Source organism: Pinus tabuliformis, chromosome 5_1 (genome assembly GCF_031772625.1).
Source record: "Pinus tabuliformis cultivar Carrire ecotype Pingquan chromosome 5_1, CPIR1, whole genome shotgun sequence".
Lineage (NCBI taxonomy): Eukaryota > Viridiplantae > Streptophyta > Pinopsida > Pinales > Pinaceae > Pinus > Pinus tabuliformis.
The window spans coordinates 947,958,454-947,976,513 of record NC_142305.1 but is presented as its reverse complement, the minus strand read 5'-3'; the positions used below and the strand labels follow the sequence as shown (position 1 = coordinate 947,976,513).

Below are 18,060 nucleotides of genomic sequence, written 5' to 3'. Positions count from 1 at the left end.
TCCGGGCGGGAGCGACTCGGGAGCAGGTCGGGAGCGCGCTCCCTAAATTTTTTTTCGCTTCCTGCCTTTTCAAGAGCGTTTTGCCTTTTTTGCAATTTTTTTTTTTGTAATAATGTTCGAAATGCAATTTTTTTGAAAGAAACAAATAATTTTTTAGTGGGGCAGCTTAATGATCAAGTCTATGGCCCCAGTGTTGATATGCGATTCATGGTAATGTTAAATTCTTAAAGTAAAAGTGACATTCTCCTTAATATTCATTTTCATCCTTTTACTTAAATTTTTAACATTACCATGAAATGACTCAGGATGTTTGAGAGTGGTTCTGGCCTCATTGGATTTCATATGGAGAAAGTAGAATTTTAGATTCCATTCAAAATCCAGCAGACTTATCAGTTTTTCAGGATTTCAGGATTGGGGGATTGCAATGTTTCCATTGAATTTTGTCATGTATTAGGGTATGGAATTTGTATTTAATCAAGAGCACCAATCCCTCTATGTACCTTGATGTTAGTGACATTGGTTGTCGAACTCCTCTATCATGACCCTCCTAAAAATGTACACATCACTCAAACAAAATCTTGACTTGACATGCTATGCTTTTTCTATCTAATGTTAATGCTTAGAGGGTGATATTAATGACAAAGATCCCTATACAGATACAAAGGTAATGACAAAGATACCTCTGGATATTAATGCTTAGAGGGTGATATTAATGACAAAGACCTTGATTTTCCAACAAGACTAAAAAATTAGACATTTCTGATGGTGGCAAGAGGCCCAAGCATAAGAAATAGATAATAGATTTACTTCTCTTTTCTAGTTTCTAGTAGATTTTATAACTATTGACTCTTTCATATTTATTATGATATTTTTTTAAACAATATATGAAAATTTAAGTTTGAAGTTGGCAATTATAACTCATTAGTAATGAATTATGAATATGATGCTTCATGAAAGTTGAAAGTTGTTCCATTTCATGTTAGATATTATTTGTTGTAATGGTTACACTTAGCTTACAAGTACAACTTTGGTGATCAATGATGATAAATGTTATATATTGAATTTTGAAAGCTTGAAACTTTAAGATTGATGAATCATGAGACTCAATATGTTGTATGTTACTATGTTACTAACTTGTGGACGTGGTTGATGAAGATTATAACTTCTAAATGATTGTTGTTATATGGTTCAATCTATGTTTTTTTTTATGTTTTTTATATCTAATTCATTATTCTACATGTTTTTGTTGACATATATGTATCAAAATATAAAAAATATAAAAAATATATACATTATATAAAAAATGCTCCGGAATTCGCTCCCAAACTGGGAGCTTCTGAAAATGTCGCTCCAGCTCCCGTTTTCGCTTCCGCTCCCCGTTTTCGCTCTCGCTCCCAAGTAACACTGGTACGTTCGTTGGATATTGTGAAAATTCTAAAGCATTTAGAATATGTATTCCTGGTCAAAGGAAGGTTGAAATTAGTAGGGATGTAACGTTCGATGAAGATGTTGCCCTTGGGAAAGCAAAGGACCTTCCTCCACCTTCTCCTCTTGAGAAGAAGAATGATTATATGGATATTTTAGATGGTCCTTCTGTGCCTGAATCTGAGAGATACATTGTTGATGATCCCATGGATCCCTTCGATCCTCCTCGAAGTGATCCTCCTGCCAGGAAGAGGCCACTTTGGCTTCGTGACACATTACAAGATGATGAGAGACGAGTTCCCGTTCGAAGATCATTTAGAGAAAGCAAGAAGCCATGTAGGTACTAGGGATATGTTGCAACCATGAGCACTATGATTCAAGCAGAACCTCCCACCTTTGAAGAAGCCGTGAAAGAACAAGTTTGGAAGGATGCTATGGCTAAAGAATATGAGTCTATTATGAAAAATGACGTATGGGATGTTGTGTCGAGACCAAAGGGGAAATCCGTGGTGACTTCAAAATGGCTATTCAAGATCAAACATGGAGTTGATGGTAGCATTGAAAAATATAAAGCAAGGTTCGTGGCCCGAGGATTCTCCTAGAAAGAGGGAGAAGATTATGACGACATATTTGCACCCATGGCTTGATATACAACCATTCGTTCGATAGTTTCTCTTGCCGCAAGTCAAGGATGGACCCTACATCAAATGGACGTAAAGACAACATTCCTCCATGGCATGTTACAGGAAGAAGTGTACGTTGAGCAACCACAGGGATTTGAAGTAGAGGATCGAAAGACACATGTTTGCAGGTTGAAGAAGTCATTGTATGGTTTGAAGCAAGCCCCAAGAGCATCGTACTCCTGCATAGACAATTCTTTGGTGAAGCTGGGATTTACAAGAAGCAATGTTGATCCCAACCTCTACTTCAAGGTAGTCCAAGGTATGTTGTTGATCTTGGTTTTATATGGTGACGATCTATTCTTGACAGTTAGTGAGCACCCGATGATCGAGTGTAAGAGGGAGTTAGCCTCTGAATTCGAGATGAAGGACCTTGGACTCATGCACTACTTTCTAGGCCTTGAGGTGTGGCAAAGGCTCGGTGAGATTTTCCTTTCATAAGGAAAATATGTCGTGAAGCTGTTGGAGAGATTTGGAATGACAAAATGCAAGTCCTTGCTCGCACTAATGGAAATAAACTTCAAGAAGTTATGTGGAGAAGTTACTGGACCCGATTTGGCGAATCCATTCGATTATAGACAGTTGATTGGGGCTCTAATGTTCTTACTAAACACCCGTCCGAACATTTGCTATGTAGTGAACACGTTGAGTTAATTCATGACCGAGCCTCTCCATGCACATTGGATCGCTGCCAAACACATTTTGAGATATTTGCATGGGACGAGCACACTTGGTCTAAGATATTCTGCTGGAGATGTTCGATTTCATGGATACATCGATGTTGATTGGGCAGGAAATGTTGTTGACAGAAAGAGTACGTCTGGATGTTGCTTTAGTCTTGGATCTACCATGATATCTTGGATGAGTAGGAAGCAAAAGTCCATAGCATTGAGTACTGCCAAGTCATAGTACATTGTTGTGAGCATGGTTAGCTGTGACGCTGTTTGGTTAAGGAAGCTCTTTGGAGAGCTATTTGAGCAGGTCCTAGACACTACAGTGATATATTGCGACAACAAGAGTGGGATCCGTTTGGCAGAGAATCCCGTATTTCATGACAAGTCCAAGCACATAGAGATTCGATATCATTACATTCGAGACATGGTGCAGAGAGGAGTTGTTAGACTCCATCATATATCGACAAATGAGCAAATAACCAAGGCTTTGCCGAAAGGAAAGTTCTTGGTCTTCAAAGAGCAACTTGGATTGATGGATGTGACCCCTCCTGATAAGGGGCATCACTGATCGAGAACACTGAGCCGACTCTTCCCCCCTGTCTGAGCTCCCAGGGTGAGGAATTGAGATGGAGGGCTCCTGGGGTTGAGGGATCTCTAGACAATAGGGTTGTAGATGTTGCTCCCCTATCTATTACCCATAGGGTTGGAGATGTTGCTCCCCTATCTTGGTCTTTGTAGAGTATACCTTAGTTTGCATCATACCCACAAGCTGGGCTTGTTGGGATTACTGCTCCCTGTTTGGCCAACAGGTTGAGAGTGTACTTGGGGGTGTACAACCCAAGCTGATTATGATGCAAGTGTTCTACCACATGACTCTTGAGGGTCATTGTTGGGAAGATTAGTGGGAAATAGGATGGGTTGAGATGTGCTCCCCTATATCACCTATTGCTCGATATGGGGTTGAAGATGTTGCTCCCCCATGAGATTCTGGGTTGAGATGTGCTCCCTAATGTAGTTTCAGGTTGAGATGTGCTCCTTGATATTGTTTCAGATTGAGATGTGCTCTCCAACATTATAGAGGGTGGTAGCTAATGCTCCCCGATGATTCTTCTTCTTTAGATTCGAGAATGTTTCAATAAATAGAGTTGAGCAAAGATGGGACATGATATGACGATAGGATACACATGACATGATGTAGTTGGAATTTCTCCCTAGCTGAGAGGGAGTGTTAATTTGGCAGCTTAGTGACAAATTCCAACCATGGGACTAGATTCCTCTTTTCGAGAGGACCAATTTTGACTATTGAAGCGCTCAATTTGGACAAGGGAAAGTGTACTTATGAAGAAAAGCCCACATATGCACATTTGGACGGTCGACCCTCATAGGAAATTGGTCACCCTTGGAGGCCTATAAATACAAGTGACCTCAATCTCATTTGGACATCACCAAGCATCATCTTCTTCTCTTTTTCATTGATTGGTTGGCACAGGTCTAACGCTGGATCGAGGAAAGAGGTTCGCACAGGGCCCAAATTACAGGGTCCGAAGCTCGCATGTGTTTTATCATTATGGTTTTGGTTTTCGACCATAGGTTTGTCAAAGGCAATTTTCGGCTATAACCGTAGGCTAGCAGGCTCAAGGGTGCAGTTGGAAGATCTCAACCGCATGCATAGCTCTTCCTTCATGCGGTTGGGCTCTAGAGCTAAATTTTAGCATCTGTCCGCAGATAAGAAAAGTTCTCTGGTATACATTGATGTTGGGAACATATTTCTGAATGTTGTTGGGTTAATTTTGCTGGATGATTTGTATTGGGTTCATTGTACTCTCCACTGAACATTTTATGACAATCTAATAGAAGAGGAATTTTCAAAGGATTTACCCCCTTGTGGGCTTTTTCTTTGGTCTTTGACCAATCTGGTGTCTCTTGTTGATGTGTTGATTGTCTTCTTTGTCATTGCATTCATTGTTCTATCTTCAATCACTGTTGATGATTGGAAAGATTAATTGTTATTGAAAAGATTGCTAAGTGAAGAATTGAATTGGGCTAAAAGTAATTGAATCAACATAGAGCAGTGTGAAAATTAACAGGTTGAAGTGCTTTATGATTGAAGAGTATGATAGGAGTTGAGAAGCTACAATAGATCTCCACAGAAGAATAGGTAGCCGATGCATTGATGAGTATCTTTTGATAAGCTTAGGCTTGTGGTTATTTCTCCCTGTTTGAGAGGGGGTGAGGATCTCCTCCCTGGTTGAGAGGGAGTGAGGGTGGACATCGTATTCTCCATTTGTCATATACTATGACCAGGACTAACAATTGTAAGCCTAGTAATGGCACTAGCTTGCAGAATGGTGGATTGGATAAGCATCAAGGACGTACATTCTTGAGTCATGAATTGTGATTGACTAGGTTTAACATCCTAAGTTGGATACATGGACTTGGTAAGGAATGGTTTAGAGGACATACTTTTCATCGGATTAGGAAATGGTCCTGCAAAGTCATACCTTAGGAGCACCCGGGTGGGGTATGTACTTGAGAGGCGGTGGTGTCTAAGTTTATGCCTCCCAACATTGTGCTTTGATCTAATAGAGAGAGAGAACTTGTTAGTCAAGGCCTTGCTATTTTTGACAATGTTGGCTATGGTGATGTGAATAATCATTGATGCTTATCAATCTGGATCCTTTCTTATGTGGATATTTCAACTTGAGAGTATCCTATTGTGTCATTATGAATACCTCCCTAGTTAAGAGGAAGTGTTGAAAAATGTATCTAGTGTCAGTCTTCATAATATAATAAAATGTAATTTTTATCATATTCATTATTATTTTATTTTGGTCAAAGCATGTTCTTCATGCTTATAAGAGTCAAAGAGAGTAAAAGAAAATATTTTGAGTCAAAGAAAATGTATTTGAGTCAAGTCCCATTTGGACTTTTTATAAGAAAAGAAAAATAATTTTTATATTGAGTCAAAGTCCACCAAAATGGTCAAAGTCAATCCTCCTTGGAACAAGTCGGCCTGGGCCTTTAAGAGCCACCTATTCAACCTTCCTGGACAACTATATATAAGAGACAGTTCGACTCACTTGGAGATCATTCATTCACACACAAGAAGTACATATGAGCATGTGAAGGAGGACAAAAAGCAGAGGTCAAAGGAGAGAGAATTGAAGTCAAAGAAGAGATAATTTTGCTTGACCAAATTTCAGACTCGAAGGACATATTTTTCCTGTGCTATTGCAAGCCCGAAATTTTAGGAGTTGACCAGATTTGGGACAATTTGACCATGTTTGACTTTGACATTGGAGGTGATTTGGAGGGGAGTTTGACTTGACGTTTTGGTCTTGGTCTTGGATATATCATTTTGATCTGATTCTATAAGAGAAGGATTGTTGTTGGGTTTTCCCCCTTGTGGGGTTTTGCCCCTAGCTTGGAGCCTAATTTCTAATGTCCCTTCTCTCTTGTTCTTTATATTTTGCTAATGTGTAATTGCTTGATGACATAACTAAACAAGAAAAATACTAAGAAAAGAATGCATGTTAGTCACAAGTAATTACCATGATAGAAATTCTATCATACATCTGGATTTCAACATCAACATCTTCCATTAGAGACAAATCAAATAAGATTTACCAAGCTCAACGTGTTTGCCTGGGATATCCTTCTTTAATCATGAGACTTCTTCCCTTGTACCTCAAAATCCTGAGGTAGCTTAATGTACACTTCTTCCTTCCTTAGTCACTTTAACAAGAGAAGTAATCTTTGCATCAACCTGATGAAATTTCCAAAACAAAAATAATAGAAGCGTACCTTACAATTGGAAAAATGTCTTGTCATAATCCTCTCCCTCTTACTAGGAGAATCTTCTATTCAATTCTCGCTATGATGCCATCTGCTGCACACAAACTTCAAACTTGCTGATCTCTTGGCTCCCTCTGAGCTCAGATAATGTTTGTTAGCTCAACACATGATTTAGGAAAAATCTTCTTATCACACACTTTACTTCGTTCTTCCACTTCTTCCATCCACAACTTTCACTATGTACCTACAATCCTCACTAAGAAATCATGGAAGAACAATTACGACCAAGTACAAAATGTAAAGGCAAGAGACTATCTACTAGTAAAATAGTAATAATAGAAATAATCAAACAAGAGAAATAAAATACTTATCTTCTGAAAATATTCAGCTCCCTCTTGATCATAGACTTCTTGCATTTATCTTGCAACTTCATCATCCTTGTTCTCAACATCAGCATTCAAAATCTAGGGTTTCTTCTTTATAGCGAAAACTATCATTCGTAGGGTACAAAGTTCAAACCCTAGATATTTCTTGTTCAAACCTTCGCTAGGGTCCATAAACCAACACATTTGATTGTAGCTTGATAAATCAAGACTTTTCCTTTCAGCCTCTTCTCAATTTGCTAGGGTTTTGTAAACCCTAGACTCCCAATTTGCAGGTGCCCAAATGCCAAGACTCTAGATTCTTTACGTCATAAATTAACTTTGACTTCATCAAGCCAAGTTACCTGGCTTCTTAGAATCATTGTTATTTTATCAAGATAGATTTCAATACCCAAGCAGATATGGCATCGATACTTTAGAAGTTCGGATTCTCTTAGTAACTCAACATCTTTTTTTCCGAAATCCTTGGCTTGTAATGATGAGGCAACATTAGATCTCACAAGTCAGACTTCAGATTGTAAGGTTTTTGCCACAAAAGATCAAACTTCCACAATTCTGTCTAACAATTTCAAGAAACGTCCTCCAATTATTTGTCATGCTGTATGTGATTCCTTTATAACGTAGCAGATCTAGCATTCCATACAATGTGTGTAGCCTTTTAGAGCACACAACCTTGAGATCATGATTGCTTTGTTGAACTCATTTATGAGCAATTGTCTTCAGATTTTGATAGTTGATCTCTTACCTATATTGTAGAGCATAAGGATTAATACTTCAACTTTACTGGTCCTCAATATTTGAGTATTGTGGTAAAGCAAAAGTTCTTCGGGCTGCTTATCAGGTCGGCTCCAAGCACTGTCTTTGGTCTAGACTTTTGACTTTATATTATGTATAGACCAGAGATCTTGTAAGCTAGCATCAGATTTGGCTTCATCAGAGACATAAAGAGAACTTAAATTCTGAGATCAATACTTTCATTTAGTAACACATAATTTCTGAAGTAATTCGAGCTCTTGGTCTCTTGAGCAAGTCTTAGGTATCCTTGTTTAGTGTCCATGTAAAGCCATTTTTCCAAAGCTCTTGTTCCTTCTATAAGAGGTCTTGATCACAACTTCATTAAGGTTTTGGTCTTTCACATAGTGATCTTGAATCTTCACTATAAAATCTGGATGCTTGCTGCCTTTTTACAGAGGTTCACTTCTAGAACTATTACAGAGATTCAGGTCTGTCTTTTTGTGCCACAGTGGTAAGAAAACATGTCACAGGAACTCCCAGACCGTAGCTGCTATTATCTGCTCTCTAATGGCTTTGACCACTGATAAGAGAACTCGGGTTTGAGACCTTGGCAGAGTTCTTATGTCCATCATAATGCTTTTTGTGACTTGAACTAGGGCAAAGGACTTGACTGCCCTATAGCCTAGCTCTAATACCATGTTGATATTTAGGGTGTCTTCCATACTGATAATTACTTCTAATAATATTGATTTTTCCACACTTATTACTCATTATTCCATCGTTAGGCAATTATACATATGACATCAACAATATATGGCATTAGGATCATGAAGAGACAACCACAAAAAGAACACAAGAGATTACTCTGGAAAAAGCTACACGGGGAAAAACCCAACAATCCTTCCTTATAGAATCAATTTAACAAGAGACATCAAAGTCATAGACAAACTGACCAGTATAGAAGCAAGATGACTATTCACTAAGATCCAAGTCAACCCTCCAGCATACCAAGACAAGGTGTCTTCCAAATGCGTTCAGAAAAGAGGTCTGATGTAGTCTGTCATAGGTCTCAAAGAGGGCCAAATTTTGGCCTCTTATCTCAGCCACAAAACTTGGGTATCATTACAGAATTATGTGCCTCAGACTTTGCATGTTCTACAGAAAATGTGCCACAGAAAGACTTCGCATGCCTCAGAATATGTGCCACAGAAAGACTTCGCGTGCCTCATAAGATGTGCCAAAGATGACTTCACATGCTTTAGAAGATGTCTCAGATATTCGAACAGACTTTGGCCTCCTTGTTAACTAGAGTGAGGGCTAGAAGAAATGAATATTAGCTTCTGATTTTGGCCTCCAACAATCCTTCTTCTTCTTCGTTTCAGATCAGAGGTGAGTGTGTGTGATGATCTCCAAATGAGGGATGTGAATGGGCTATATATAGTCTTATCCACAAGTGAATGAGTGCAACATGAAGCTGAGCCGACTTAAGGGGTAGGAGGGCCAACTTGGCATCTTGGTGAGACAAATGACACTAGACAAATTTCAAATTTATTTCTTTTGGCCATGAAGAATATGACCTAAATTTTCTTTTGACCAATACAAAGCATGAAGAACATGCTTGACAATAATAATAATAATTTTTTTTTGTTCAAAATACATCAATAATTTGTTATTATGAAGACCAACCATAGCTACATACTTCAATACTTAGTTCCTCTTAGATCATGGAAGGAACAATGCATTTAAGATGTAATTTGTAAGCCTTTTTGCAAAAACATTTGAACTGGATTTTTAATGCGTAATGCATGTCTTTAGGGATAAGTGCAATGAATACTGAGTTGAGAGGGCCTGTGAGTTTATTCCTAACTCCTGATTTCTTAGTTATTTTAAATTTTAATAGGTCTGGCTTTATAATATCCTAGCCGCATGGTAGAAATTGTCTTAAAAACCATATGAACCTGGTTCCTTTTCTCTTGTTTGTTTGAAAGAGAAAATTGCCTCTCTTAACACTTCTTCTGAGACCTTTTTCGGTAGAGCTAAATTCTAATAAAGTAACAAGCAAAGGCATTCTTCTTAGAATCTACTCCCACTCTCGAGAGTTATCTTGGTTTACATGAGATAGAAGAGTGAAAAATCATTGGACATGTCTCTTAATTTTCTCCTTTTCTAGGGGAGCCACTTCTCCAATTGAGATATTGTTGATACAGTTAAAGTTACCCCTAATCTTTGCAAACTTGTGAAAATACTTTTTATTCTTATCCCCTTTGTTCAACCATATGTTCTGGATATGGATCTCCACTTCTACTCTTGAATAGATGATTCAAAATCCCATACTTAATTCTTCCTTTACATTTCCCTTTAAATTCTACTGATTCTTCCTTTTTTCTCCTTTTTGTTGAATATGCATTATGTATTTACAATTTACATCAAAGGATAAATTTGCATGTACATCAAGAGTCATTGGAGGGGTTTTGATTCAAGAGTAGTGAACAACAATGCAAATAATAACAGATACACATGAAAGATGCGAGTACTCACATAGGGTTACCATACAAAATAAAAAGTTTGGTTGGAGATTATCGTTGACCAAGTCATGTATGAGATATTCACAATAAGGTAGGTGAGATACAAAATATAAAATACAAAAGGGTTAAATACAACTATAATACTTATTTGGCCTAAGTCCACTACGAACGAGGGACTATGTCTCATCATTACCTCATTGTCAAGAGGAAATTATCCCCAATCAAACTCATCATCTCCTCTTTGTCGAGATGAAATTGGCCTCAATTTCTGCTTGTGGCACACCGTTTCCAGTTAAGGGCATCATAATTTGCATGAGCTCTGTTCATTGGATTGATCTGTTTGGTTGTTGGAAGAATGCCCCCTAAGATGAGAATTTGTACAACATGGTGTTTGACTGTAGTGGTTGGAAAAAGAAATGTCCATCGTGATAAAATGAGCAAAGTGTGGGTTGCTGAGGCACATGTGCAGAAAATTTGACCTCCATATCCTTGGGATGAGATTCAATGAAGAGGGTAGTTTTGAGAAGGATATAAGTCAATATGATTTGTTGCTAGGGTGATTGCGATACTGTTTGAAGCAATATGAGGATTGCAATTTGGATTGGGTGCTTGGAAGGGCACCTCTCTACTGAAGTGTGAGCCGCACAATTTGGTAGGCCTAGGGGAGGGATACCTTACTAGGCTTAAACTAGATCAAGAGACAACAATGGGGTAATGGTCCATTGTCACCATAGCCCAACCTTCCTTCTCTTTACGGATTTTCAATGATTAGAGGAGTTCTGGTATGTGGAAGGTCACCTAATAGGTATTCTAGGTTTGAGGTGTGATGTGATACAAAGAGATCTATAATGGAAAGACACAATTTCAGGCTCAAGGCTCCAAGAGGAGGCAATACACCTTCCTTAGAGAGACCAAATTTAAGCAAACCAAAACCTAAGGCTGATCAATGAATTGATAGTTGGGGCAGTCAAATGCCTAGGTGAGGAGACAGGGTTTCAAATAATAATTTTCAACAAGAACAAGGCACACAAAACCCTCCGGAAGCCCCCAAGTTGATGCTGAATCCAAAACTAGGGTTAGCTTAGGGCTAGTAACCAGGGCAAAGAAATTTATGGATAAAATTGAAGTGGGTTCCTACCAAAAGGAGGGATTTTGTGGCAACCACTATCATCTTGGCATTTAGACTCTCCAACTCCAGAAATTCCTCTTCCCTAGAAATTTACACCAAGCCCTAGCTTGGTCGCTTAGCCTTAAAGGGGCCGAATTAGGGCAAAGAGAAAAGAGAAAATTTATGGATAAAAGTTAAAGTGATCACCAACAAAGGAGGGCCAGCGCTTTATTCTTTGGTGTGTGGAGTCTATAATGTGATAGGTCAGCAAAATTTTTTCCAAGGAGGTCAGATTTTGATGCCCTAGCAACCAAAATTTCAACAAATACCTATGCAATGGATAATGGATTTTTCATGGGAGAGCTACCAAGAGTTCACCAATAGGACAATTCATTCACATGTTATATGAGTAACACATATAATAAATCATCTAGATTAGATTATGTATATCTTCAACAAATTAGGGCACAATTAGCATAACCTAGAATCAACATCATTCCATACATTAGACATGAAGAAAATAGATATTCAACAATTAGCTGTGCTTACAAGATAACATGCAAAGGTTAGAGAATATCTCCTTGAAATATTTCTATAGGTGCTTTCCTCCAATGGATTTCTGTTGTTTACTATCATTACTAGGTCAGTTATGTTCCTTTGGTGTTGTGAGCTATTTTTTTCCATTTCTATATGAGGAAAGATAAAATTTTAAACCCTATGGGTTTTATTTTTAATTGCAGATTCTTTTTAGTGAAAGATAAACTATATTATATTTAAGAAGAAAACTATATCATATTTAAGAAGAAAGTGATTTTTAGTTGGATGAAATTATTAATGGGAAAGGCCTCAATTATAAAGTGCACATAAACTGTTATTTTGTAGATTATAGGAGTTTATAACCTTACTCGTAGGAAGTGCACATAAACTGTTATTTTGTAGATTATAGGAGTTTATAACCTTACTCGTAGGTTACGGAAAATCGTCTGGAGGTAGTTTAACTGCTTTCTACTCATAATTCTCCAAGTCCCTTTTAGAAGAGCTAGCTGTCCTGTTCCTGCTGATGTAAACTATTTCTTCATGGAAATATTGATGTAAATATTAATTGCACATCTACAATACACAAGGTCTTAAATTTTTAATCATATATGCAAGCCATGAATTCGCAACGGTTTGTTTTATGACCTCACCTGTTTATTTTTCTGGTAGCTCATGCTTCAGTATAAATTATTGTGGTTTAAGGCATGCCTTAGAACTCATGCCATTCTATATCAAGCTTTTTGTGGTTTGTTTATGCTTCTAATGTTCCTGGTTTTCTTTTGTTGCTTCGATGAATTATTAGATTCTGATAAATAAGATATGGTGGTTGCAGCTGTTCATTAATGTGCTTCAAGAAACATAAAGGTACATATTTTATTCTGATCATGTTTATTGTTACATAGAGATGCTTTCAGAAAATTGTTTGGTAATATTGTTCAAGGGAATTTTATATGTTTTTTACCATGCTTAAATTGTTTAATCCCATCGTTTCTTGGAAAACAAGGACAGTAGAAGTTATTAATTTCAAGTATCATATTTTATAATGTTCTTGTTTCAATCTTGTTATAGATGGCACTTTGCATTGCTCTTCTATATGATAGGTTGATAGAATCTGTGAAGTAGACAGTGAATCTTTCTTCAACTCCCAGAATCCAATTTCTATCATTTTCCCTGAACAGCTTCATTATTTCTTCCTTTTGAGACATATAGCTAGTGCATTTTTTTTTTTTTGAGACAAGGGATATGACAGTTCAGAATAAATCTAAGTTATGAGCCAAAGTGGGTGGAAATGAAAACCTTTGTAGGTCTTTGGAGCTTTCTGTTATGTTTAGGCAGTTTATCTGTTTGGAATCTATCCTGTGGTTATGGCTAAAGCAATGTTATAAACATAAAAATAATAATAACATAATAAACAATAATAAGTTAATTAGTAATGAAAAGTCAAAGGTCACATACCCCTTCACCTCCTGACTAGTCAATGTTATAAGTAGACCATCATGAGGCTCATTGTAGCATCATCATTCTTATCAATCACTTTATCAATAAATATATTTATATATCAATCACTTCAGTAATAAATAAAAATTGTTTATTACTTTGGTATCAGAGCTAGTAAAATCTGGCTTCACCACAAGCTGCTGTTGTACCCTCATCTGTATCGTATGATTTCTGTCTGCTGTATGCTGCTGTCACCTCTGTAGCCACTGTAGCCACTGCTGTACCAGCTGTAACCGTTGTTGCCATTGCCTGTGTAGCAGCCATAGATGCCCCCATACTTGCAGTAGCCACCGTTGTTGTAGAAATGTCATACACCTTGTGATCTCCATGAGCCATTGGACCAACCAACTCTGTATGGTTGTACGGTGTATTGAAAAAAACTTTTCAATGTTATTTGTATTTTTCAACTTACAAGTTAAAAGGTCATACTCTTTGCTTTTTTCACCCTTTGACAAATTATATTAAAAAAAATTCTTTTTATATAAAAAAGAGGTCCCTCAAAAAATGCACTATATAAAGGTAACTTTTTATAACTAAACTTATATACCTTTATAAAGTGAAAAAAGAAAACAGAATCGAGTAAGAAAAAGAATGAAGAAGTACTTGCAGAAGTTAAATGATAGAGAGATGAGGTCAATAGCATAAGACATTGTCTTGGTAACATTGAGAAGACACCAAAAGAGTTGGGAGAAGAAAAAAGAATTGAGAGGACAAAAGAGTTGGGAGATGGACAAAAAGTGTTAATAGATAAAAACAATAAATTAATAGAAAAAGAAGACAAAATTGATAACTTGATAGTGGAAGCCTAGAATTGTTGGCAAACTACATTAAGAATGAGAAATGACAAGGACGAAACAAGGACACTTAACCCATGGTGAAAGAATTGACCAGCTAATCGAAAGGGTAGACACATAATTTGTAGAACCCTTTGCCTACAGAAAAATGAAAAAAAAAACACCAAGTCAAGAATCACAAAACACAAATGATCAAGGACATCAAGAAGCACCAGAAATAAATTTTCAGGCAGTATCACACAAGAGGTCCAGATAGAGATAATCAAAAGAATTACCGATGTATGATGAGGACCATAGAGGAGTAGTCATCTGGGTCAACAAACTGGGGGGTATTTTTGAATCAAATCCCCCACTGGGTGAAAGAGAAAATAATGACAGCCTTCAACAATTTAGAAGGGGAAGCATATGCTTGGTTTCTATGGTGGACCAAAAACCGTGATGTTTATTCGTTTCATAAGTTTCACGACGACCTTATTAAAAGGGTTCCATGACGAGGAAGATGATGACTTGTATAATGAATTCATACATCTTGATAAAAAAGGAAGTGTAAATGATTATACACACGAATGTGAAGTTTTGACGACAAGACAAAGTGGATTCACTGAACAATTGCTAAAATTATATATTTTTGGGTTGAAGGATTACATCCATAGTGAAATAAAACTATGGAACCTTAAAGCTATTGAGGATGTTAGACATGTGACAATCCCCATTGGACAAAAGAACAAGTTCAATAGGCCATCATTCACCAATGAAGATGAAAATCGGCCGCAACAGCCAAATAAGAAAGGGGTAAAGAAATCTAGATATTGTGGAGACAAATCTTTGCTAGGCCATTGATGCAACTATAAGAAATTATATACCTATGAAGTTGGGAAGGACTCAGAAACATTTGGTAGTGAATCAAAGAGAAGGAAAAGGAAAACAATTGTTAGTGTGGAAAAAAGTGGACGCTAGGACATAGATGTGAAAACATGTCATTGCGCTACTATAAAATAATGAATGTAAAGCAAGTGGTAGTACATAACGGAGATGATGAAATCACTGTAACAAATAGTGTAGATTCAAACCATGATGAAACATTGGGAAAAAACATCACTACCTGTAATCTTATGTAGCCAACAAAATAAGAATGAAGAAAACAAACTTCAAAGAAAGATAATTTGTAATGAGCAAAATTCCTTTATGCACGCCGAAGAGTCCAAGATATTTGGAATACAATAAAAGAATCCATTTACGAATAAAAAATTATATTGTATAAATGTATGAATGAAGAATATGGCTGGTTACAAATGAAGGCTTTGCTTATATACTAGGCAAGGTGCGCCTACATGGATAGTCATGTCCTTTGGGACATGTCTCTTCAATAACTAATTATTGTTTAATTAATCATTGCTATGATTATTATTATTTGTATTTTTTTTATATATTATATTCATAACATTGCCTTTCTTTCCAGAAAAGCTTTGTCTTCAAAGCTTATTGTTGAAAAGGTGTGTCGTCTATCTTTTTGTCTTGTATTCTATTCACATCTTTCAGAATTCTTCAAGTTTCCATCTTCGATGATACAAGATGATAGGATCCTCTAAGTGATGAACAATATTGTTGAATTGAGAAGAGAGTTGACCATTATAAATCAATCTTGTGGTTATTGGATACTTGGATGAATTTTTATCATAAGATTGAATTGTGCTGACATCAATAATCCTTAGAACATAAGTCCATTGTTTCCTTTCTATATGATGTTGACACATTGACTGATTAAGGTCTCTGCTTTTATGATGAGGATGTCGATAAGGATTTCTTGTGACTTGATTTTCCCTCATCATGCTTTTAGTAATTTCCCGATTTACTTGAGGTGCTGATGTTGTTGAGTTGGTTACCAAATCTTCACTTGGAATTTTCATCTTCTAAACTGCAACATTTGAGTATGCTTTGGCTTCAATCAAGTTTGGACTTGTCTGAACTGTGAGGTTAATGGGATTTGTATTTGTTCCCTTTTCTTCAAATTGAATTTCCACATTTGAAGATTTTGATGCTTCCTTCTCGATAAATTGTTGTACCTTGTTTTCCAAGCACTTTTTGTCCTTCGTAAGATTTGTAATTTGCGTTATTAATTTTTCATTGTGGTCCTTGAGGTGAGAAACTTCTTTGTTTTTTTCTACGATAATCTTGTCAACTTGGTTAGAATAATGATTATTTGTTATAACTATTAAAGTTGTTATTTTTAGAGAGAAATTTGTGGAGAGATTAGTGGAATGACTGATGAGAGATTTGTGGAGTGATTGTTGAGAGATTATAGGAAATGACTGAGAGATTATAGGAGATGGCAGACCTCTCCTCATGTATAAATATATGCCATTGATAATGAAAATTTTGTGAGCCTATGTGCATTATAGTTAAATGATTTTGCTCTGTTATTTGTTTTGCTGGTGTGATTCTTCATTTGGTATCAGAGCCATTGCCAAAGAGTATGAGAAATTTGTGAACTTGAAATTTGTGTGAACTTGTAGATTGTGTGAATGCTAGAGAAGTCAGACATTGTGAATGTTGTAATCTCTGTGTGAACAACCAAAGCAAGCAGTGTGTGAGCGAGCGTGGAGCTCCCAGGGAAATCAACGTGAGCTGTTGCGCAAAGGATTGGACTGAATGTGTTGCGTGAAAGATCTTGCATGCGTACCGGTGCATTGAAGGCTTGCGTGGAGCGTGGAGACATGCATGTTGCGTGGAGTGGCCAATGTGCATTGTGTTAAGAAATCAAAATGTGTTTGTAGCGTGGAGACATGCATGTTGCGTGGAGTGGCCAATGTGCATTGTGTTAAGAAATCACAATGTGTCTGTATTTTTTTTTTTGCCCCGCGTAGATAAGAAATCAATGCACACATTTTTTTTTACCTGCATGGAAGTTTGTTGAACCTGTGCATATCAGAGTAGCGCAAGTTGAAGCTGTAGGGCCAGTAGTGAAGTGTGCAGTGGTTGCGAGCTAAGGAGTCAAATGGATCTGCAAATTTGTGAAGCTATCATGGCGACATGCATATAGAATGTGCTTAGAGTCTTATTTCATTCACATCGTGGAGTGAATAAATTTCAAAGGGTGGAATCTTGGAATCAACATAAGTTAATAATTAAAAGTTTCTTAAAGGATTTATAAAAGACAAAAATGTTTTTTGTGTAAGAGAAAAGGACAAATGATTTTTTAATTTAATATTGTATGAGCGAGAATTAGTGTCTGGGAATAAGAGCACATAAATTGAAATATTTTCTCACCAACCATGGGAAACATATGCTTGTCTCTTATTGAGAATGTCAGGAGAGAGTATTAGTGGGGAGAACATGCTTTGATCATGGGAGAGAATTAGTGGGTTCTTCGTATTAAGGTTGTATTTGTATTTGGAAATAATATTTATGAGTTATTGGAGAATGTTTGGAGAGAGAATGAGTGCTATGAGAGAGAGTTAGTGAAATTTGAGTTGTATATGATATTATATTCTCTCTTTATTTGACATATATTTGGGCATAAATATTTTTGTAAAGGGTTTATACCTTCTTGAATTGTGTTGAGGCACATTTATTGTACCCTCAAATTAATAAAGGATAATTTTGTGGTGGTGGTTGAGTCCCAATTTTTGGGACTTTGGTTCTAGACCCGGGTCGAATTGGGACACATTGTGTTTTTTTGTGCATTTATCTCTCTCTTACTCTCCTCATGGTGACAAGCACTATTGTGTTGCCTAAACTTGTTGGTACAAACTATTTTTATTGGAGAAAATGCATGCAACCTATATTTATTACTAAATATTTATGGGAACTTGTAACTAAAGGATATACAATGCCTTCTCCTGGTGAATTCAAAGCATTGAGTGATGGTGATAAGAAATCTCTTAAGAAATTATTAAGAAAGATAATG

At 36.8% G+C, this 18,060-nt stretch overlaps 1 protein-coding gene across 1 annotated transcript in view; it reads left to right on the top strand.

Moving 5' to 3' along the window:
* LOC149167905 (uncharacterized) overlaps window positions 1-18,060 on the top strand; it is a 169,746-nt gene that overhangs the window by 24,907 nt on the left and 126,779 nt on the right. The window contains exon 3 of the mRNA XM_089431613.1: window positions 12,695-12,726. Coding sequence (XP_089287739.1) covers window positions 12,695-12,726 — 32 coding nt within the window. The remainder of the gene's footprint in view (window positions 1-12,694; window positions 12,727-18,060) is intronic.